This window comes from Dipteris shenzhenensis, chromosome 22 (assembly GCF_047967505.1).
Source record: "Dipteris shenzhenensis isolate YYH24624 ecotype China chromosome 22, Dip_SZ_1.0, whole genome shotgun sequence".
NCBI classification, from domain to species: Eukaryota; Viridiplantae; Streptophyta; class Polypodiopsida; order Gleicheniales; family Dipteridaceae; genus Dipteris; species Dipteris shenzhenensis.
The window spans coordinates 36,430,969-36,454,856 of record NC_141617.1 but is presented as its reverse complement, the minus strand read 5'-3'; the positions used below and the strand labels follow the sequence as shown (position 1 = coordinate 36,454,856).

General features: G+C 40.0%; 1 protein-coding gene across 1 annotated transcript; it reads left to right on the top strand.

The window, feature by feature from the left end:
* The first annotated feature begins 19,030 nt into the window (after positions 1–19,030).
* GTF2H2 (general transcription factor II H2) lies at positions 19,031–23,429 on the top strand. Its single transcript, XM_087393463.1, has 4 exons — positions 19,031–19,422; positions 21,705–22,166; positions 22,253–22,619; positions 22,819–23,429. The coding sequence occupies exons 1-4, from the start codon at positions 19,159–19,161 to the stop codon at positions 22,974–22,976; spliced, it is 1,251 nt and encodes a 416-aa protein (XP_087249589.1). The 5' UTR covers positions 19,031–19,158; the 3' UTR covers positions 22,977–23,429.
* Positions 23,430–23,888: the final 459 nt, after the last annotated feature.

The following is a 23,888-nucleotide window of genomic DNA, read 5'->3' as shown; positions in this document are numbered from 1 at the left end:
TTGACAATCGGTTAGGTTAGTTGACCATAGGTTAGGTTAGTTGGACTAACTACAATCACACTAACTGATATAGTTAGATACACTAGGTTAGGTTAAGGACCAGTTATAGTAATTGAGTCCAAACTAACTAGCAGTTAGCTCACAACCATAGTTAGGTCAAAGGTCTAGGATCATTCACACTCGGACCTAAAGATAAAAGGGCCCCTAAAATCCCCTAACTTTGAGGGCCCATATCTTGCCCGTTTGGGACCCGAATTGGACCCAGATTGAACCACAAATTCACACATGAAACCATTGAGCTACGAGATCTTTTTCCAACCAATCCCACTTTGTTTAGGCATCCATAACACATGTCAATTTGCACCTTGTGTGGGCCCCTTTTTTACACCATTTTGCTAATAAGATTCCACCATGACCTCCGATTGACAATCCGTCTGCACTGGCACATTTTCCCACTCACGTGAAACAATCCTAGACACATTTTCAACACGATGGTCCCTAATACACTCATGCATCTCTAATAACCCTAACAATTTTTACTCCTTATTGCCGTTTGAAGACCAAATTGCACCCATCTAACACCAAGCTCCATTCATGTAACATACAATCTCAAACAATAATTTTCAATTCTTTTCCCATTGTTTTCAATCTTGATAGTCACCATTACGTAGGCACTCATTTTGACTCATCGATTGCATATTTTTTGCCATTATCGGGCTACAAAGGTCGAAATCAAATGCACATTCAAAAGTCAAAGGCACTCACTTAAAGGATACACTTAAGCATCGTGTATGCACCTCAGATCTGGATGAAGACTAGCCCCTTCATACTTTCATGGGCTTTCTTTGGCCCTCAATGCTCTTCAAGAATTCAACCTCTCACCATCGACAAGCAGCATGGAGGACATAACAATTGAAGAAGAAATAAATAGCGACGGTCAAAATCCTTCATAACACCTTAGATAACAATGCAACAACAACAACAACAACAACAACAATGGTAGAAGACACTTTGGTAAATTGGAAATGCCAAAGTACAATGGACGAGGGGACCTCGCCAGGTTCCTTCAACTCTTCGGCACAGGATGTTGTGCTAAAGGTGACCAATCAAATGAAACCAAAGCTACTTGGTTCTCGATGGCCCTAACAAATGAGGCTTTGCAATGGTATCTCGACTTCTCATAGAGGAAAGAGCCGCCACATGGGCACTACTATCTGACTAGTTCAGAAGAAGATTCCAAATAGAAAGGTTGCAAGATGACCCCGCATTACAATTAGGCAATATAGATATGCACAAGAAAGAAAAGGTCAAAGCATGCTTAGGAAGAATGAAAAGATTAATAGCAAAGTGTGATCCCCGTCCAGACGACATAGCATGGTTCATAGCCTTAAAAAATCCATTCATAAGGACATAAAAAAAGTCAGCAGCTATGCACATTTTAGCGATGCTCATGAAGCTGCAATTGACATTAAGGATGGCATGACAGATTCTGACAACAACAGTGATGGCTATAAATTATGTCAACATGCAAGAAATCTTCAAAGAAGGAAAGCACTTCCCACAAAGATTGCACCACCGAGGGTAGAGTGGAAGCCATGGCCCTAAGAGTAAAAGATGAAATGATGCAAGCCATCAAGCAAAAGCTACATGTCTCTCAGCCATCACAATACCCATGGAGAGAAAATGTTTGGTGCCCACACTGTATGGCCAACCATATAGCCAATGAATGCCCAATCTTAAGGAGCAGACTAAACCCACCAGAAGTGGCTCAGCCCCCTCGGTTATGGTGTCCCATTTGCTCCAGTTTACTATCTTGGATCATCCCAAGGGCCCCACAACATACCAGATATTGTTGGGAAGACCATGGCTTTCGAGAAGCATCGGTATTCCATCATTGGGGCATTGATAGAATCACTATCCAACATAGAGAAACCATTGTCAAGATAAATCTAGGAACAGGGGAAATCAAACCCACTATTCCTAGAAATATTGGACACTTCTCCCACTATAGCCACCAGTCATGCATCCCCTATACCTACCAATGCACTAAAACCCATAGAAGGGGATACATAAAGTGACATCAATAATTGGATATAGATGTTGGCTAGAATAGATAATTGTAAAACAACACATCTAATGTTGCCAAATATGGATGCCCAAATGATACAACTAGAAGCATCAATCTGGGATGATGAATTAGAAGTAGTGGAAATGCCAATCTTCCTGACAGGCATTGAATGGGACAGCGACCCTGAAGAGTCCATAATAGAAGGCTACGGTGCCAACATAGAGTGGGATATGGAAATAGAAGCTGATAATGCAACCTTGGAAGGCCAAGTATTTGACAATGACTTGGAAATCCTACAAGCACTCATGGCCATTGAATACCCCAAGATCGACCCTCCAGCACAATCCAATAGCAATTAGGTCCATTAAAAAAAAGGAGGTGTACAGCACCAAAAGGCCAAGATAGAGCACTTCAACCAATTCGAAAGAATGCAGACCAGAGTGGTTGAATTGTACTTAACTAAGCCCATAAAAGCACCTGAGTCCCCAAATTTTAAATGGGATCCTAAAGGGCTTAAAGGTGTTTCTATGGCTAAAGAACCACTCCTTGGAAAAGCAAAAAGGTTAGAAAGTTCAAACCCAATGTGAGAATGAAGAGTGAAATGGTGAATAGTAACAAAAAAGAAGAATAAGGGAACACAGGTGAATTGGACCAAATATCTTCCACTGGAGCTAGTAGCCAAGCAAGCCATGAAGTCCTAATGGAAGTTCCCAATTACTTCAAAAACTACACTGGATATAGGACAAAGAGATGGAAGAGGATGAGGTGAATCCAAGTTGGTCAAAAGAATTTGAGAATGAGGTAAATCAATTGGATGCCAATATGAGTGAAACTGATGTTAGGAACTCAAAAGAAGAACTTCTTGGGCAATCACAATTGCTTCAGAAGGATTTCACAATGCAAAGTAAACCTCAAGCTATATTACAAAATAAAAAGAGAATCTCTCAAGTAAAAGTCCAGGGGGCATCGCTAAAAATCCACCCCCCCAAGGCTAAAAAGGGGAAGAATAGAAATGGTAAGTAGACCTATCACTTTTCTCACATTGAATGTGTGTGGTTGGACTGACCCATCAAGGAGTCAGGAGCTAGATAAATGGTTAAAGGAGAATTCTCTCTCCCCAACCTTCTTAGCTCTTCAAGAAGTAAAAGTTATAAATGATACAGTGGAAAACAGGCTCAAAGTAAGATAAAAGGTGCAATTGCTAATGAAAGCATCTTTCCTGATTTGAACGATTGGAAGATCGACCCGAGCAACATCGTGGTCTCAACCAATGATAGCAGCTGTGTGCCTCACATGGATGGTGGCCCATCAAAAATTATCACCACCTAGCTATGAGGGAGAACACATATTATATTCATTACATGATCAAATTAGATAAGCCTCATAGCGAAGCCATGCCACTCTACTTTGGAAAGATGCTGTATGCAAACTTTGTGCTTGACATGCCTGTAGACTTTGCCACCTCACCTCGAACATGCAGCAAATAGTTATCATAGCTAAGGATAGCCACCGCCACCACTATCCCCATTTTTGCATCACCACCTAATAACGTGGGAATCCCGGCTTCAAGTGAGTGAAGTACATGCCAATTTGTTCCATCTATGCTCATAGTTGTTATATCATACATAATGTACTCATTAGCCAGGTTTTGCACTTGTGTAGTTTCTATGACAAGCTTTGAACTATTTATGAATGTGCGTGAAGCCATGGGAGATGAAGGTGTAGAGGGGGTGATGGTGTAGAGGGTCAACAGCTTGCACCATAAAGTGTAGCAAGGGAAGATATCAAGTTTCCAAGCATCATAGTGCTTGATGCTATGTTTGAATATCGACAAGTGATGAGTGATTGCGGAAGTGAATCGCTTGAATGCAATGATCCAACAATCCGAGCAGAGGCAAGACCTCAAAAATGCTTATGAGGATTAATGCTGCATCTCTGCTACATATTCTCAACAAGTGCAAGATGCACAAGCCACACTCCAACATATTGAAGATGGAGGCCATGTTCATATCTTGGATTCTAATTTTGTGGGTTTGGCTTTCAGAAAACCCTCCACTCTTCCGACGCGTATTACCTTTGTGGATGATGGGCCTTTATGTCCAATATGCCAAGACCGCTTTGATACGACGACCAATTACTATGCGCTCTCATGCCACCATCTATTTCACCTGGTATGCTTGGCAAATACGTTAAATGTTAGCAGTGCATGTCTAACCTGTAATGCTCCTTAGGCCAAGCAATTGTACAATGTCCTTGGCATTGGAGCAACCTTTTCCTACTGAACAATTGCCACCGATTCAATTGTTCATGTGGACCAGCGAATTGACACACCTTTGTAGGAGTATGAAATGTTAACTTTTTTGGGTCTTTAAATTTTTGGAAAATGGGCATCTCTTGTAATTTTTTGGCCATCTCAAATGTACCTACAAATTTTGCAAAATGAACCCATGTATACTTTGCTCATATTGAATGTGGCAAAAAATGTATACTTTGCACAAATTCTACGTGGTTAGCTCAAGTATATTTTGAACTTATATAATATGACGACAAGCTATTGTCATGTTTGGTGAAATGTTAGTTAATGTAAAGTGGCATGGTTACAGCTTGATTGGTGACATGGTGAAATGTTGGTTAATGTAAATTGGCATGTAAATACAGTGTGATTTTATTTTGCAAATCATTTGAGAAGTTGCAAATTTGCCTTTACAAATTAGCCATTCCATAAATCATAAATCTTTCCCGCACACTTTCATGGGGTTTAAGCTCCCTGTGCAAAGTGTACTTGGAAAGATTTCACAATGGAGACCTTCAATGAGTGTTTGGCCTGCCTGTAATCTCATAGCCATACCAAACACTAAGAGCAGTGGAGAAGAGGTTGGCATCAGTGGCCCCCTACAACATCAAAATCCATCAGAGAGGGGTGCCACTCAATCTAATCAAGGATCCGCATTTGGCAAAAGCAGCTCAAGTCATCACGTTGCTAACACAAATCCATATGATAGAGCACCATTCTATAGTCCTCCCCAACTTACTACTGTGATCGTATAAGCTAGTGCACACCAACTAGGCAGACTTCTTTTATAGGGAGATCATGAGCATCTGTCACCATGGCGAGAAGATCGGTAATCCAATGTTCTTGATGCCCATCATCCATCACCTTTTCAATCCATCCTGAAAGGCTATGGTGATGTGGATTCAGACATGGGGTTATAAGTAGTACCATCCACCCAATCGATGCAAACAAAGAAAAGAAGGATAGAAGAGGTAGCCAAAATGGCCAAGGAAGTAGAAGCAGCCAAGAAGCTCCAAGAGGAAGAAGCAACCAAAAGCTCCAAGCAGAGGAAGAGGCATAGTCTATCAAAGTGAAATGCATAGAGTATGTATCATAGAGGCTTGAATTGAAAGTATTCTAGTGTGACTGGAAGAGAGAATTGTGATTCAAAAAAAGGTATTGAGCTTGTATGTGCGTCTTGGGTCCATCTCTCTTCTATATAAATTAAGTAGCGGCATCCATTCATAGACCTGTAGTTAGTAGCTAGTGAGCAAAAAATTGTCAAATTATGATATCTTTGAATAGATCCATTGAGGGATTGAGTTTGTCTTGCACCTGAAAGTATATCTTTGCACTTGATTTTGCTAGGTGAACTAGGATATCTTCATCTAGGAAGGACCTCACTAGGATATACACTACATGGTGAGTTGTTTGAAATTGTATAATACAACTAGTTAGACACCTTTAAGATGTTGCTTAAATAAGCTTGTGAGGCTAGATTATTGGACATGGCATTCTATTCTTACTTTATGTAGACCACTTGTATATGATAGAGTTCGAAAACGAGCTTTGATTATTGGACATGGCATTCTATTCTTACTTTAAAGCTTGTGAGGCTAGATTATTGGACATGGCATTCTATTCTTACTTTATGTAGACCACTTGTATATGATAGAGTTCGAAAACGAGCTTTGATGATAGAAGCTGGTAGTATCTCATGATTTGGTTTAGCATTTACTATTCATTTTGAATTTGTCATATGATTAATACATAATCCCCCAACATGTTCACTCTAAGATCCCTATTTGGAGGGTTAGACGTACACCAAATATGATGCAATCTAACTATGACTACCTTCCATTAGACCATGTTGTTGGTATAGCCCTAGCCTAGGTAGGAGAAAATGATGATGTTTTTGCTCTTTGTTGTAGAAGCAAACCATGATGGTTCCACTCTTTGTGAGTAGAATAGTTCCTATCATTCTATGATCCTATCTTCTACTCTTTATGAGTAGAAGTTCCTATCAAACTTTCATTCTATCATACCTAAGAAAGCACCATTGAATGTCAAAATGACCTCACACATCATGTAGTCAGCTTAAAATTGGGACTTTGGTTTTGTCTTTATCATCGCATCGGGGGCATTTCACTTACTCATGGTAGAAGTGAAAATGAAATAAAATAGCCTAATATATAATTTGAAAGGAAAGTGTTGGAAAACTTTTTATTCAAAATATCATTAAGCTAAATAGAAACAATGAAACTCCTTTCTCAATGCAAACGAGGTCCCTTGGCGATTTTCAAGATCAAAACACCTACTATTGCTGACTCTTCAATGCTAAGAAAACCTATGGATTATTATGACTTCCAAGAATTTTGGTAGTCAAATTGTCTTGAGTCATTAGCATTTAAATCTCACTTTCCTCTATTTCTTATGCTATTCATAGCTCTCAACATCAAGAATAAATTGAGCAACCAAACGAGTTTATTTCCCAATTTGTACAAACGTACACAATTATTACACAAATGAAAATGATGAAAGATAATGGAATTCAAACTACCTTTTGTGCAATTTCCATTTCTATACTTCAATATATAAAATATTTCCAAGTTGTCGAGAGTACAAATAGGGGAATGAGATAATGTTTGAGTCTCTCTCATATTAAGGTCATCATAAATTGCACCATACCATATAGGACATAGGACCCTATTCATATGCTCATAACAAGACCTTAGGGATATTATCATAATGAAATTGATAGAAGTAAGGCCCAAATATCTTGAGGCTAATATTCAGTTTACCATAATTTTTTATGATACAAGTTTGTAAACACTCAAACCAATGGAAAGAATTATGGTTTTTAGAAGTTTCAAGAAAGACAACTTAGACCTTAAGTGCTAAATGAAAAAAATTGATGATGCAAAGTCTATCAAATCACACAAAGAAGGCCTAAGTTTTGGTGCATGCAATTTGGCCATTTTAAGTAATAAATGGCCCTTGAAAACCAAGAAACCATTCAAATGATGGAAAGTCATAGGTGAGTCAATGATTTCCTCCATTGAAAATTTTCATTTAATATCTAATAAATGCTATGAATGTAGACTTAGAGAGTTTCTTTTATAATCTAATTATGTAATTGAAATTAATGAAATAGTTTTAAGTCATAAAAACACCTAGTGCTTTCTTGCATAGAGCACAAATAGTATTGAATCTTATGAATTTGGGATTGAATATTCCAAACCTTCTTTTACAGGTTCAAGATTATATGGAATAATTATATTACCTTGTTATGGAACTATATTTTTTAAATCATGAACTAGTTGGAGAGTAGCAATCCTAACAACACCTAGTGACCACATGTATAGAGTTCAATAGTGTCATGTGGGAAAATTTGGAAGATTCCAAATCTTACTTTATAGAATCAAGATTATATGAATAATTACATTTTGTTATTATGAATCCAGATAGGATAGACCTCATGTTGGGGATAGAATGGTTTTGGGACAAGAGTGATACTTTGAATATTCATTGGAAAAGACATGTTCATTTCATTCAAAGATGGTATGGATGTACATCTTCCAAGTAATTTGGTTAAACCATCCTCAAATATTTGGAAGTAACCTCCGAATGAGGGTCAACCAATGAGACAATGGGGGATAAGCTTCATTGTCAAGACCAGATCACCATCTAATGCCCCTAGCTGACTGCTCAATAGTAGTGAAGGAGTTAAGATTGCAAAGACATCTAGGAGGTTCACCTAGAAGTAGCCACCCTTGAAAGACTGCATAATAGCTCAATGATCAAGTGCTCTTGCACCAAAGATGGATGGGACTAAGTGGTTTGCCAAAGCTGTGAGATGTCAAAACACATCGGTAGGGGAGCATTCCATCCTAGGGAGAAGCATCAACGTGAGTAGGTGTGGACAAAGTAGGGAGAAGCATCAACATGAGCAAGTGTGGACAAAGGGAAGAGAGAATGGCAGCTTGAGTAACACAAACATTGGTGAGAATCCAATGCCTCAAAAAAGCTAAGGGGCTCCTCCGCAAGGTTGATCCATGGAGGGTGGGCCTAAAATCAAGCCAAGAGGTGTAGTCGATGGAAAATAGGTGAGTATTCCTATACAACCCTTTGTTAGTCCCAAGGGATAGATGAGGCTAGGCTTTTAATGTAAGACATGATGTTGATGCTGAAATTTTTCAGTGTATAGCTATTCCTTTTTCTTTTGAGATCTCTATTGTTAGTCATATACAAATATTTCCTGATTCTTTATAGGAATTGTGTATCAAAAGAAGAAATAATGATTATGTTGATCTTTTCCCAAAGGAATTGCCTTATATGGGTTACCATCTTTAGAGGTATTGACCATAAAATAGGTCTACTTCCTGGTACTCAACTCGTATTTATGAATACTTATAGATTAAGTCAAATGGAAGAAGATGAGATTGCAAGGAAAATTAAATGATATTTGAGGATGGGTCATATAAAACCAAGTAAATCCTCATGGGGTAAAACAATGTTATTGTCTGATAAAATAGCTCGTAATCAAGAAGAAATATCCTATTCCTTCAATGGATGACCTTGCAAATTGATTTGAAGGTGTATGCATGATATACTAGGTTTGAGTGTGAATAAGGATTTAGTAGGGGCAAATTTTCCCATATGGTCTTTACTCCTAACTGTCTAGTGTATATGAGACAATTTTTTTATTTTGTTGCTCTCAATCTCCATATGTGTTTTCTACTATGTCTTCAGCACATTTGGTATCAAAGCATTCTAACTCGGGCTCCCTACTTGATTCAACTCGTCATTTTCAATCTAGTGGTTCAATTCATCTAGCTGACCATTTTTTCAGATTAGAGCATATTTTGTAGTCTTGCTTGCTATTGTAGAGCTCTACATAGGCTTGATTTGGTTGTGTGTGTATAGTTGGTTGTTTAGAATCTCAAGAGTATGTACCTCAAAATAGAAGGTTTAGCTACTCAAGAGTAGACACCTCAAAGTAGCTACCTCAAAATAGGATATCTAGCCTATTCAAGAGTAGCTACCTCAAAATAGAAGGTTTAGCTTGTTGCTCGAAGGCCTGTCTAAGATTGTTGTCCATAAATTTATTTAGGCTCAGGATGAGTTTGCCATGGGTGGCTTTATTTTTTTCTTCGTTGAAACTCTTCTATGAGTAGTCCATTGTTTCTTGTTGTTGTAAGTCATCCTATAAAATGACCTCATAGAACTCCTATTCTACTACCCTCACTCAATTAGTTTCCACTGGTGTCAGTCCCCTCAGTTCTATCAGTGGTGTACACACTCATGCATCTGACACCAATTCAGTATTAATTGGCATTTGGCACTTTGTCACATCTTGTAGAGATTTGTGACACTTGGCAGAGTTATGTCTCTTGGACTCTAGATAGTTGCATAAATATTTACACACATGCCACCCATGTACGGTTACATTTGTTGACTAGTTTTGGCATTGGTTCTAGCACACATACATTAGCCTTGTAGAGTCTCTTGGTTCATGACACACAGAATTGCCATCATGTTTTAATAGGCTTGAATTTGAGCACATGTTCTTCCACCATCACTTGTTACATAGAGTCCTTGAGTACTCTTACATCCACATGGCTAGATCATTCTTGTGAGATGCTTTGTTCTGAGAGGGACCTTGTGAGATGCTTTGTTCTGAGAGGGACTTATATCAAATTATTACCAATTCATAGGTCCGACATAAGTCCCATAGTGGTAGCTACGGCATAAGCCCCATAGTGGAATCTCATCATAGTGCTCTGGTGGGTAAACACTCTCGAAGGTACATGGCTAAGACTCTAGAATAGAGCACTAGATAGTGTCCAAGGTCTTCACATCATATTAATGATACACTAGTCATGGCTTTGGATGAGATCCATGAGTGGAATCAGAACCTACTTTGACATTTCATTGACAAAGGGCATGTACTATCTTATGAAGCCAACTTGGACCTCATTTGTCTTGAAATATTGGACATAGATGCTGCTCCTGCTGCATGGCTTAGCCCATAATCTTTTATCATGCACATCTAATGTAAGCCCATAGTACGAGGAACTGCCATCTACATCACCACAAATCGATTCTAGTGATATATAGGCATCACAATTATGCATGGATCTGATTCCATCTAGTGTCAAATTAGATATTATAGATACACAATAGGAGTTCAACGACATTGATCATGCAACTTTTTAGTAGGTAATTTGAAATACACTTTGCTAGTAGCATTTGAATATATACAACTTAGTGCATCCTACTCCTCAAGTGGTGTCATTTAAGCATCCTTCGCTAATGCTTTCACCTCATACCTAGAGAGAATCATTACTCTTTTCTCAGTTTCCATCACTAATAGTGATAAGAAAATCAGTCTGTAGGACATTCCAACATTATCTCACTTATGCCGCATTGCATCACTCTTGGATCCAGTGATCACCTCCTTTAAATCATTCCTTAGCACGAAGACATTTATGCATTAGTGCAATCCTGCCCCAATACAATGGATATTATCAGGTTTGGCCATCGAGCACGTTAGGGAAACTTCATCTTCCAACATGCACTTATTGTTGTAATATATACTCATACTGCACACAAATTGGAGGTTGGATCTAGGAATAGGGATCTATCCCCAACAATAACATCTGGCACCTCTTATGCCTCATGGAGATCTATGTATTTCCAATTGTCTTTAGGATTCTAGGACTTTATATTTCTAGCTCCACTATAAGCCTATGATGGATGCTGCATTCTACGCTAATGGATGTTCAATCATGCATGTAGTAGGTGACCTTTGGCTCATGGAAATTGAGCTATGCTGATGCATGTTCAGCCATGCACATAGTAGACAATATTTAGCTCATGAATTGAGCACACAGGTGTGATAGGTTGCTACATCTTGTCAATTTATAGGCTCTTTAGCAGAGCATAGTGTCATACTTGCACCTTTGTCTCCAACATTCATGCAGCCCTTGGATCACTCTGTCCACATTGACTATGTAGTCTTCTATGACCCTACATCCTATGACAAGGGACTCTTTTACTACAACATACTTTGCACAATGCTGTCAATTTATTTGGGTTGATCACACCTTTGTATGTCACAACCTATTAGATGGCTTCTTCATGGCTACATTGACTAGCTCTATATCTTGATGCATCTTCGATGGTGGCTTCATAATCTAGAAATAGTTATGATATGTCTAGCTTTGATTGATTGATCACATGCATATTTAATGATCAATTTGGGACCCAATAGGTCTTCGTTTTTTTGCATATTTCCTTCCTCTTCCCTTTTCTTGTTTCTTGAGATTTGTTCCCAAAGGTGAAGGATGACTTACAAAGTAAGAGGAGTAAATGCACATTTGCATAAAAGATCTACTAAGTTGTGTACTCATTGGATATAACTCTACTACATAGTGGTTGTGCTCACATATGCACATAACACTTTGGTTATTTCTAGTTTTTTGCTTTAGTACAAAGCTCAAAAAAAGATTGTACATGCACCCTCTATTTACCCAATGCAATTTAAGAGGGGTGTTAAGGATGGTGTGAATTGCATTATACCATATAGGCCATAAGGTCAAACCCTAGCCCTAATTTGAAGGGGTTTAAGTATCTATTCATGTTTATGATCTATACAACTTAGTATACATTGATCTATCTTGTGCATTCACTCTCTCCCCTTGATTATCCAACATTCCATAATACTTCTATAATGACTAGCAAGAAAGCAACTACTCTATATTGGAAGATTGGAGGGAGAGAGTGGAGTACACACAAGATAGGTAATTGTACAATATGCATTGTACACTAGATTGAATTATTACTTATTGCAAGAGAACTTATGTTTGGAAGTTTAGAACTCAAATCACAAAATGGTTTGATATACTGATGCAGACCTTGAGAATTCATTTGCAACCTTGTCAATTTGTTAAAGTGAGATATTTTATTTTTATATATGAGCACCGAAGGTCACAAAGGATATATATAGTCAGATTCTAGGTCAATCACCCTTCACATCCCATACCATGGAAGCCCCATTTTCAAGGATGCAGTGACCTAGCTTGCTAGGAACTACCATGCCTCTAGTAGGATCCAATATCGAGGAATAGACTAGGGTGTTCCAACACTAAGCCCCACAATCCTCCACCATAATTAGCATAAAGGCTTTGTTCTCTTCTAGAAATCCATCCAGATATGACACTCTAGTTAGGACTACTCCTCTCAACCCACTAATTCTACCCATTAGGGTCTTGCCTAATCCATAGGTGAACCTAAGTTAGCTATGGATGTAACATCAACCCACTAATTAAGTGGGAACCCTCCATTAGGCTCTTTACAAGCAACTCAAGGGGTGCATTGCAAGTTAAAATACAGCAAGGTTGGACCACACTTGTGTCTTTTGGTAGGACAAGCTAGTAAATGGATATGTTGAGTGGCCCCACTATTGTTGGGGAGTGCACAAGGTATCCCTTCATAGACCTACAAGTTAACAATTACAACAACAACCATGCATTTACATTCATGTGTTCATTTCCTCCAAGGAGGAATCACTTGTACGAAAGTCCATCTCTCTCACTAATAGCTTTACCTCTTGCACAACAAGAAGAAAGCATCTCACTTCACTAAAAAGCCATCAATCCAACCAACAAATCAACCCTGAATCTCCAAGTAGTCAACCTCCTAGGAATCAACTACTGAGCAATCCTCATTCTACTTAATTTCCAAGTCAAAGCAAAAGAATATTTGGGCCACCTCACCCTTTCTTAGACTATCTCATGCTACCAATTCACCTTGCCTAAACTATATCAAATTACCAGTGTCTAAGTCCCATTCTCTAAGATCACAAGTAAGGGAAACTCCCCAATGGAGGTGGAGAGATGCAACACAAGTGGGAACCTAAAGCAATACTAGATAGGGATGCATAAATCCACTCTTAAGATCACCAAGAAACCACCCTATGGAAATGAACTTGCCACTACATACAAGCTCTTGACATAGATGGCCAAGAAGGTGCACTTGTGTTTCCTACATCTTCAATTTTTATGCACAAGGATCTTCACATGATGAAATGTAACACAATGTATGAAATTGGTTGCTTCAACAAGTTTGGACTACAAGGAGGCTCACACTAATGGATTTGAAATTAAACTTTGCACTACACACATTTAAGCAACCTTATTGCAACCAAAGAAATATGATGGTAGCCAAAGCAATAAAATCATACTTGGAGACACAAACTACCAAATGCAAGACCTTGCAAACTAAGTTAGAATAAGAAAAGGAAAAGCCATTCAATGGTGGAGGACCAAGCTTGATGCAATCATTACAAAGCATTAGGAATGTGCAGAATGGTTTTTACAATTAATAAATGAGGTTGATAAGTATTAGAAACTATGCCAATATCAAGAGGCTTGAACAACTCAATTGGATGCAATGGCTCAATAGGCTACAATGATACCTAATGCATGCCTTATAAACGTGGCCACAACAACTATGAGATATTTAAAACACCAAGTTGGATTCTCTCAAATAGGCATGGAACAAGAAAGAAAAAGTAAGAGAAATGGATTCCAAAGGTACATGATGAACATCCTTGGAACATCTCTAAGGCAGACATCACAGAGGTCTAGGACTCAACCAATGCTTCTCAACATATCACCCTCAATGCACTTTGCAATAACAAGATAGCACTTATGTTCAACTGTTGGGTAGCTACCCCTTCCTAATCTGTTCATAATCACTTCCAATACTCCACCATCCATTGCTTGCTCTTGATCTCTAAGATCTGAATTTAGCAACTTCTTGCCAATTTGCCAAGCCCCATCAATAATGTTTTTTCTTTCAAGACCTCTCTTGGAAAAGTGTTGAGCATTTGGAATAGCCCATATATATATTGGAAAAATGATTAAGATTTTTTACTCTATTTGCCTTGTGCCTAGTGTATGTGTAGTCTAGAGCCAAGTGCAAATTTGGTTATAAAGTGGCTTTTAATCAAAGTTTTTGCAATATTTTTTCATTGTGGGGCTAAAGAAGCGTGATAATTTTGCCAATATTCCTTGGGGGTGCAAAATTTTATCCTAGTTTGTGAAATGTCACCCAAATTTGTTTCGCCCATTAGCCAAGGACCACCCGCCAATGCCTTTGGCAATCATGGCAAGCACAATCCTTTTGTTTTATGCTTCCAAGTATTGAGATATCCATTATGAATTATCGTCCCCTATTGGCACAACAACAATCACTAGATGCACTTAGTCTAATGGCCCATGAGGAGCCATGCTTAACTGTCATTACCCTAGATTCAAGCCAACAACCACTAAAAAGGACCATGGCCTGTGTGATACAAGGATGTAATAGAAGAGTCTTAAAAGACTCAAGAGAAAAATCAAGACAAAATAACTAGCACGAGTCACAGGTCACTATAGCCACAACTTCAATATAGCCAAGGTAAATTTCTGAAGTATTGGAAAATAAGTCTTGTGGAGCATGGCCACCATGATTAGGAATCTATATGCATCATTGAGGATGACCATGAGACTATTGGGAAGAGTATTGAGCCCCCCCGGATCTCACTACAAAAACATCATTATTAAGAATCAAGTCTTGCTTCCACTACCCCATAATTCCAAGGTAGGTGTAGATGGATTTACAACCCCACAATGCCTTGACAATCCCTTTGGATTACTTATAAGCTCAAGTAACTTTGTAGGATACTTAAATTATAGCATAAATTTGAAGAGGCAATGCGTGGTGATAAGCCATAGATATTGTGGCCGAATAAATGATTGCCAAGTTTGTGCTTCCACATTATGTACACGTTAAGTCAACCACAAGCTTGGTGCACCTTTATGCCTCCAAAAAAACTGCTTCCTTTTGCATTGTCTAATGCTTACTTGCAATCGGAGTATCCAGTAGATTTTGGATCATGAGGGCACAAGTCCAATTGATCTTGGGGGAGATGTTAACCTTCGGTGTTTGACTTGCGCAGCATAGGGGTGAGTGGTCTGGTCCCCTCGAAGGAAAATTATAATAGAAAACAAGTAAGATCAACGAGAAAAATGTAAATGGACATAACTATGCACACCTCATGTGCCCAAGTGGACTAGAACCTAAAGTTTCTTCTTAAATTTGCCAAGATGGATCTTGAATGTAGGCCTCAACGAGGGCAAAAGCATGAAACAAGTAGTGTGTATACGTACATTTTGGAACTTTAAAGCTCCTTTTGATAGATGTATTTCTTATTGTATTCTCTACTAGGCTTTTGAAATGTAAAGCACATTGTCAAGTTTGAGAGATATGATTCACTATGAGACATTAAACACTCATTTTGAAGTAAATTGGAAATTCTTTTACCTAAGAATCTAGTTCCATTATTTTCCAAGTGAGTAGGAAACAATTCAATAGTAGATATTATGTATACATGAGAAAATGAGGGTGAGCTTGTAGTATGCAATCCCCACATAGGAAACATTGTTTTGCCTATTGAGAACTTACCAAATAATTTACATAAATCCCATCATGCATGCATTGAACCCCTTGGGCTTTCCCCTTATATTCCCATTGATGGGAAAAAAAACATTCAACATACATCAATTCAATGGTTTTTAATTGCTTGTGATATCAAAAATATAGCTAGCAAGACTCTCTGAAGGTCCTCTCATTCTCATGGAGTTTGACTTCAATATGGTGGTTTGTAATAATGGCAAGCAACATAGCATGGCAAACTACTCATCATGCCTAATGACAACCTTTGTGGTTTGCAAAAATGGAGACATTCTTAGGTTTTAGGAACTTGTTGATGGAGGTCTTGACCTGAAGAGTTTGATATATTCAAGCCATAACTAAAAAAATTATAATCTATGCCATCCAAAAGCCAAACATCTGAGCCAAGATCAATTGGAAGAAATGAATTGGACTTCCTCATCGATACATCAAAAGAGGCATCTACATGGGGGCTCATCTTTGTTTGGATGAGTACCTCATGGCTAGATGGCATGCTATTTGAGCTGCCAAGGGGTTGCCAACTAGGCTTAGACCATTTTAGCGGATGACTGTGGCATTGGGAGTGTGTATCACAAGCTTCTTTACTAAGAGGTCAACCAAATCGTCTCTGGCTAACGTAGCCAAGTTGTCTCTAGCTACCATAGCCATTGTGGTAAGCCAAGTTCTCTTGGCCATGGCTTGGTACATCAAATTGTGCTGGTGCTTCCATTAACTATATGGAACAACTCAAGATTTTGGTCCAAAATTTTATTTGGGTAGGCTCAAAGTGTGCCATACATGGGTGAGAGTTGCAAGGTACACTTTGATCCTTCTCTAGGTAGAGGGAGCCTTCAGATATATTGCGAAGCCCTCTTGGGCAAGCTCATCATTAGAGGACTCAATTAGGGATTGAACCTTGGAAGGTATCAAAAGGGCCTTCTAGGGGACAAGGGGGTTAGTGGCAGTCACATTAGTGAATTTTCATAGAGGGTCCCTAACATGGAAGGGATTGCCTTTGATGTGGAGCCTAAGGACAGTGTGTGACGACACTTCTCCATTGGCCTCATTTTGATCATCCATAGTTTAGGGAGGAATTTGAATGCCAACCCTTGATTTGAAACCAAAGTTTCATGATCGGGAGGGGAGCACATGCTAGGCATGGTACTCATATTAGTTGGGCACAGTGGGATAATGGACTTGCCCACTCTTTGGGAGCTTGGTGCCGCCTTCTTGAGCAATTGAAGGAGTCATTTGAAGTCTTGTCACATCCAAATTGAGGAGATTGATGTAGCCATTCCAAAGGAGTGATGCAAGAGGCTTAGGGTGGCCCTACTGGCAGCACACCCTCCTTGATGATTTGGCCAATTCTCAAGAACAAAGGTTCCACTTAGACTTTTTTTAGGGCTATCTAGTCTTCTATAGCATAGCCTAGGGACGCTTGCTGTAGTTAGACTCAAAGTTGGGAGTGATTGATTTAGGAGACAATAGAGCCTTGGATTTTGTAGAGTGGCATAGGCATCAAAGTGGTTTGGAGATGCGGGAAGAGCTGGGCCTTTGGCCCTTGGCCCCATAGGGATGATCTCTTTTAGTGGTGCTTATGGGTTTGAAAGGGTTGACAACTTAGAGAGGTCCACCAATGGGACGCTGTCAGTAAATGGTTATCGCCATCTAGGGTTGGGAGCTGAGATAGGATAGCAAAAGTGGAGTTCTTCTCTTTTACCACTCATATCGACAAATAGATGTAAATGGAGGCCTTGCCTTGGAGCCCTGGAGTCCCACTAGGTGGGAGTAACAAGTGTCCTATTGTCATTACTAGAGTCTAATTCAGATTATGGATGAGCCTCCACACAAAAAAGATCTCTTACTTCTTTTGATCCAATTGGCATGTGGTTAGTGTAGATGCGAAAGATGGGATCTATCATTATTGCTCGATAGGAGATTTGGAGACAAACAACACATTGCTTGTGGAGCTGCCCCTCCGCCTAAAGAATTTGGCTAAGGTCTCTGTGATTGTGGCCAGGATTTTGAGGATCCATCGGGTTTTCATCTAGGGGATGGTGTCTTGGTTGCTAGAGGCAATTTAGGAAAAAAAAGGGAAACAAAGCTCAATGGCTTGATTCGAGAAACCAAGGTTAAGTATGGTCAACACAAGGCCTTTGACCAAGCTGAGAGTGGGTTTCCGTTGAACCCCAAAGTAGCATAAAGGGTTCTAATTTGCTAAGTTTAGGACAAGACAATTTTCTATTGACCTATCCAGGATTAGTCTCACCCACCTGCATCTTTCTTGATTCCTTAAGTCCTCAAAGTGTTATGAGATCATGGTCTAAGTTAAGTCCTTTGCTTACGATTGCCATAATACATGTTTTTGCAAAGTAGGTATACATCAGGTCCACTAAGTTGCCTTTAAGACCTCTTAGGACCACAATCGTTGAGTGGAAGCCACCATTGGTTTTGAGCTTTAGAGTTTTTGCTAAGTTAAGAATGGAAGGCATGCATTGGCGAAAAACCTTAGGGCTTGATGGTTAAAGTTCGAATGATTGCTATGGTTCGGGAAAAGTTTAGCATTCAACCAATTAAATTTTCAAATTAGATGGTTGGATTGTTAGACAACATGAAACCAGGCAGTTCGAATTTTAGACTTTTTAGTTATATTGCCTGTCAATGTCTAGTTATAGTTTTAAATTTGATGGTTTGATTGCCATTCAACAAGAAATTGGCTAGTTGAGTTTTCCCTAGCCATTCGATCATGGCCTTCATCTCTCATGTTTGCCATCATTGTCACCCTGCAGGTCAGTGTCACAGCCATAAATTGCTTCTCTACGGGTTGTTTCCATGTACCCTAGATGCACGCATCTATGTGCGGGTACGAGCATTCATTATTTAAGCAAAATTTTGTGACTAGGGTGGGGTGGTCGTTCGGTTGGAGGTTGAGTCCAACAAATTTGGATGGACTTGTTTGGGCACTCAGGTGTTGGATGCACTAGGCAGAGAGCCCAACCAATGGGGCATTTAGTCTATCTACTTTCGGCCCTCGAGTTTGTTCTCGCGTGTGGCCCAAATGGCCGATGGCCATCGGGACACCCTTGCGTGCCAAGGTGGACATGGTTTAGCCTTTTGAGGGTTAGGGTTTTGGACGAGTTGAAAATGGAAAATTTAGGTGATAGACAAACTATGGTTTGATAGTCCAATCGACAGGATGTCACTCCATTTGAAATATCTCAAATCGGCATTCATCACCCCTGCATAGCTCCATATGAGCAGTTATGATGGATCCTTTCGCTAGTTCTTGAGGACTTCGCATCACCCAATTCGCTCCATGGCCTCTCGCTTCCCCTTCAACCCCGAGGACGATGCTGACCCGGACGCCGAGGAGACAGGGAAGGAGCAGGAGGCTTGGGAGCGAGCTTACGCTGGTGACCGGTCTTGGGAGGCCCTTGAAGAGGATGCCTCTGGTCTCTTGCAACCCTTGGACAAAGCAGAGCAGCAGCGGCAGCACCGACGTCGCGCTCAGGCAGTTGTCGGACCCCGCATTCAGCGTGGCATCATCCGTTACTTGTATGTCGTTGTTGATCTGTCTCGGGTGAGATTCCTCTCTTCTGCCTTCATACTCACATGTTGGCATTATTTTGAGGTATACACCCACCAATTGGCGGTTGTGACGTCCGTGATGGAATGCACAGATGCACTCACACACGCGTAGATAGAGTGATAAGTTAAGGTAGGTAATACTTTCTTGATCTAATATCAATTTGAGCCTCCCCATGGATCGACTTCAAAAGGGACTCCACGGTTGGGCTGACGTGTATAGTTATAAAGGAAGGCCTTCCCAAGGATTTGGATATGCTCAAGATGTATTCGGCAACTCACAATGAGAGATTACACTAGGGTAATCATAGGCACAAAACCCTAGATTGTGTTCTCCTCAAACTCTAGCTCCTTTTTCCAACTAAGGTTTCCACTTTCAAGCAGAAAAGGCTTGGGGAAGGGATCCCAAGCACAAAGACAAGCCATAGGTGGGTATAGGAAGCAAGCAAACGATGAGCAAGACAAAGCAAGAAGAAGAAGGACCGAAGCGGCAATGTATTCAAAGGAGTAGCAGTGTACAAGAAAGCACTCGTATTGTCATACGTGGCAAGGTGGGCACATGCATGCAGACGTTGCATGTGCATTCATTTGTCACTTTTGGGCAAAAGTTACCTAAAGAGGACTCACCAAAAGACCATAGTTGTGGACTACATGCATTTGCATGCAAAGTCAAAAGGACTGAAGAAAGACACATGCACACGCTTGCAGCTGCATGCAAGTGCATGCATAGCCAAAATAAGCTATATAAAGCCCATGCAACACATGCATGTGTCAAGATTTGCTAGCAAGCGCATTTGCCAACATAAACATCTAGATGTTTCAGACCTGAATTGGAGATTCCATTGACCCCCACATGCTATGAGCATCTTCCAAGCGACAAGACCTTCGTGGTGACTCAAGGTAAGCTCTTCATGCGCAGCCCAACTCGTTGTTGATCTTTTACAGAATCATAATTAGACCCAACTTGCCTAAAGCACGAATGGCCATCATGTGGTAGGGAATTGCTATGCTTTAGATTAGTGCCTTTAGTGAATATGTCTAAAGCTTTGATTGTCAATAACCAAATAGTCACCTTTAAGAACAATAGTTGCTATTTAATCATTTGCCTGTAGGCGTTTGAATCCTTCACCCAACTGCGTAACAATTTGTATGATAAGTACAGTGAATCTCTTTTGATAGTTTGTAATTGTTCGCGAGAATTTGGAGCATCCAAGCAAGCATGACCTCACTTTGGAGACAAAGTTGCTTTGATAGCAAATGATAATGCCTCCTTAAGTTTAGTCAAAACTCTCCTAGAGGTTCTACGATTGACTTTATCTCCGAGCATACTTGCAAAACCACTGAAGGTCAATACATAGGCATTCTTGGAAGGACCCGCTCCCAAGAATGATCCAAATGAGCCTTATACGAATCTTTTATAGGCCTTTTATAGGCATAGGGTATCTTAAAGAGTCTTAACACTATCCTAAAAGGGTTACTACATTTCCTAATTGTACCAAGTCTAGTATAGTAACCATAGGTTACTTCCCATCTATAACATAACCACATTACGTCCATAAGTGGAAACTTTTAATTTACGTATCTATTGTTACAACTTGGAAAGATGCATTTAGAGCAGGTGAAGAAGTGTCGATGCATCTGAAATGAAAAACTATTCTGACCCTTGCGGCAAAATGATCAAAGAATATATACATATATACGTTGTCCATGTGCATGTGAACATGAGGGTATTTGTAGAGGTGGGACTTAGGGTTCATCCGATACTTGAACCGAGTTAAAACAAGGTCACCATATCAACAAGGGGGCTATGGGCAAGGCAGTAAGAGTTGATATGGTGACCTTATTTTCGCAAACGGGAGGTAGAATGGGAACAAATCCAACACGATGCATTGCACCACAAGACTCGCTCACACCACAGGATCACATTTCGTCTTGGTTCTGCAGCACTTTTAAGAAGAAATTTGCTAGCTTGCAAGAGCTCTCTGCTGCAGCACAGATAATTTTCTAGGTTGCACAAAGAAAGAAACAAGTGCTCTCCCTTGATTTTATGTATTGAATTATTGGCAGTCGAATTGATTGGTGTCTTAACGGGTGCAAATAGGTGTGTTAGAAGTGTCTGGGCAAGCTGAAAGGTCTTTGAAGCAAGCTAGGTGTCTCTCATTTTCATCAGGCCAAATAACATCTATAATAATGTTTAGATTGTGATTTGTTGCTGCATTTTCTTGTTGTGGTATGGCGTGCAGATGATATGCTAAATTGAATGGGTGCTCTGCCTAGGCAGCAGCTGAGATGGATTTTCGCCCCAACAACATGTCCGTGGTTGCCAATATGGTGGAATTGTTTATCCGAGAGTTCTTTGATCAGAATCCATTGAGTCATCTCGGCATTATCATAATTCGCAATGGTGTGTCGCAGCGTCTGACCGACCTTACTGGTAGTCCAGAGGCGCACATTAAAGCTTTGCGCAGCAACCTGGATTCTGGAGGGGATGCATCCCTTCAGAATGCATTGGATCTTGCAAGAAATTATCTTGGGCAGATACCATCATATGGTCACAGGGAGGTCCTAATAATATATTCAGCACTTAGTACTTGTGACCCAGGGGATATAATGGACACACTTAAAAAGTGCAAAGAGGCCAAAATTCGGTGTTCAGTTGTGGGTCTGTCTGCCGAAATTTATATTTGCAAGCTCCTGTGTGAGAAGACAGGAGGGGTCTATTCCGTTGCATTAAATGAGGTGAGATACCTTATGGAAAGTTGATCTTTCATGTGATAACTTTCTGATCAAGCATTCAAAACTAACATTGCTATGGTGTGTCTCAGAATCATTTGAAAGAGCTTATTTTGGAGCATGCGCCTCCACCGCCGGCGATTGCAGAGTCTGTGACTGCAAGCCTTGTAAGAATGGGCTTTCCTGAAAGGGGATCAGAAGAAGCTGTTGCAATGTGCGTGTGCCACAGAGAAGTGAAAGTTGGTGGCTGTTACACATGTCCGCAATGCAAGGCACGAGTTTGTGATTTACCCACAGAGTGCAATGTTTGTGGGTTGACTCTTGTTTCATCCCCACATCTAGCAAGGTCCTACCATCATTTATTCCCAGTAGCAGCATTTCAAGAAGTCTCATTCTCTAGTGCAATACAAAAGATTCCAAAGCTGTGCTATGGATGCCAACAAGAGCTTCCATTTCCAGGTAAAATTATCATTGGATTTCAACGGCCATACATTCTATGTTATAGGAAAATCTTCTCCTTATCGACTGCATGCTATAATACCCATTGTGAGTCTAGCTGGGTGATTCCAGATTGTTAGTTTCATGAACAAAAGTTGCCTTTTTGAATTCAGGAGTGGCAGATAGGGCAGCTATCCTTATCCTATTTTTTTGCGTGCAGGAGGCAAGGTAAGTGGAGTAAGACTGGCTTGTCCCAGATGCAATCAACATTTTTGTTTTGACTGTGACATATACATCCATGAAAGTCTGCATAACTGTCCTGGTTGTGAAGGTCTTCCTGACCACAACAGTCTTGCCCAGAACAAAGTTTTTGTTTAGATCACTGAGGTACATTCAGCCATCTAGAATGAAGGTCATTGTAAAGAGGCCTGTCTGAATAGTGACCAAGCGTGTTGGTAATCTTGATCAGGGCAGTTGTCTAGCTTTGGTTACAGAGATGATTACTGCTTTGGATCCCAAGTTATTGGATTGATGGTCTTTGGAACGTGATAGCGAGATTTTCTGGTGTGATTTGCTTAGAACTGTTGTTGTAGAGATGAAGAAGTTAGTGGGCTATTTTTGGATTGGCCTCCATGCTACCCTGCATTATAGTGGAGTCTGTCCTGCTCTGGAGTTCTGGCAGGCTCAGTATGAAGATTTTTGTGTAAATGGATGCTCTTGTGTGTGCAAAATGTGGATATGTGTGTATATGTTTATGCAATGGTCCACACCCACTGATGGGGTTGATGATGTGGGTGGGGATGTCGTAGTAGCTAGTTCTTGTTTGTTTAGAAGAATTTATGATTATTGTCTGATTTTAAACCTGCGTTGTATGTGTTGTTTGCGAATGTTGTGGAATTTATCTAGATATGTTACTCAACAATCTTTGCCTTGATTCCTGCTCTGCCATGTGCCTTTAGCTGGCTTCGGTGGGCTATGTCCCTATTTTTGAGAGGTTTGTCTGCCCTCTACCCTTGTGATAAGAGACTACTAGAGAGCTGCTGCATAGTTTGTCAGCTCATGACCTGCTGTAGGCTGCTGACCCCTCCAATGGGACCATATCCTAACTTTGGGACACTGCTAGGTTCTGCTTCCATATCTCACTCAAACAACTAGTATCAACGCAGAATTGTGGTTTGATGACAACACTATGTACTACTACCAATCTTCATCTCTAACTCATTAATGTCTCATGACACCGAGTCACCACCAATAGATAATAGATTTATCAAGTTGCCCCTCGAAAACTAC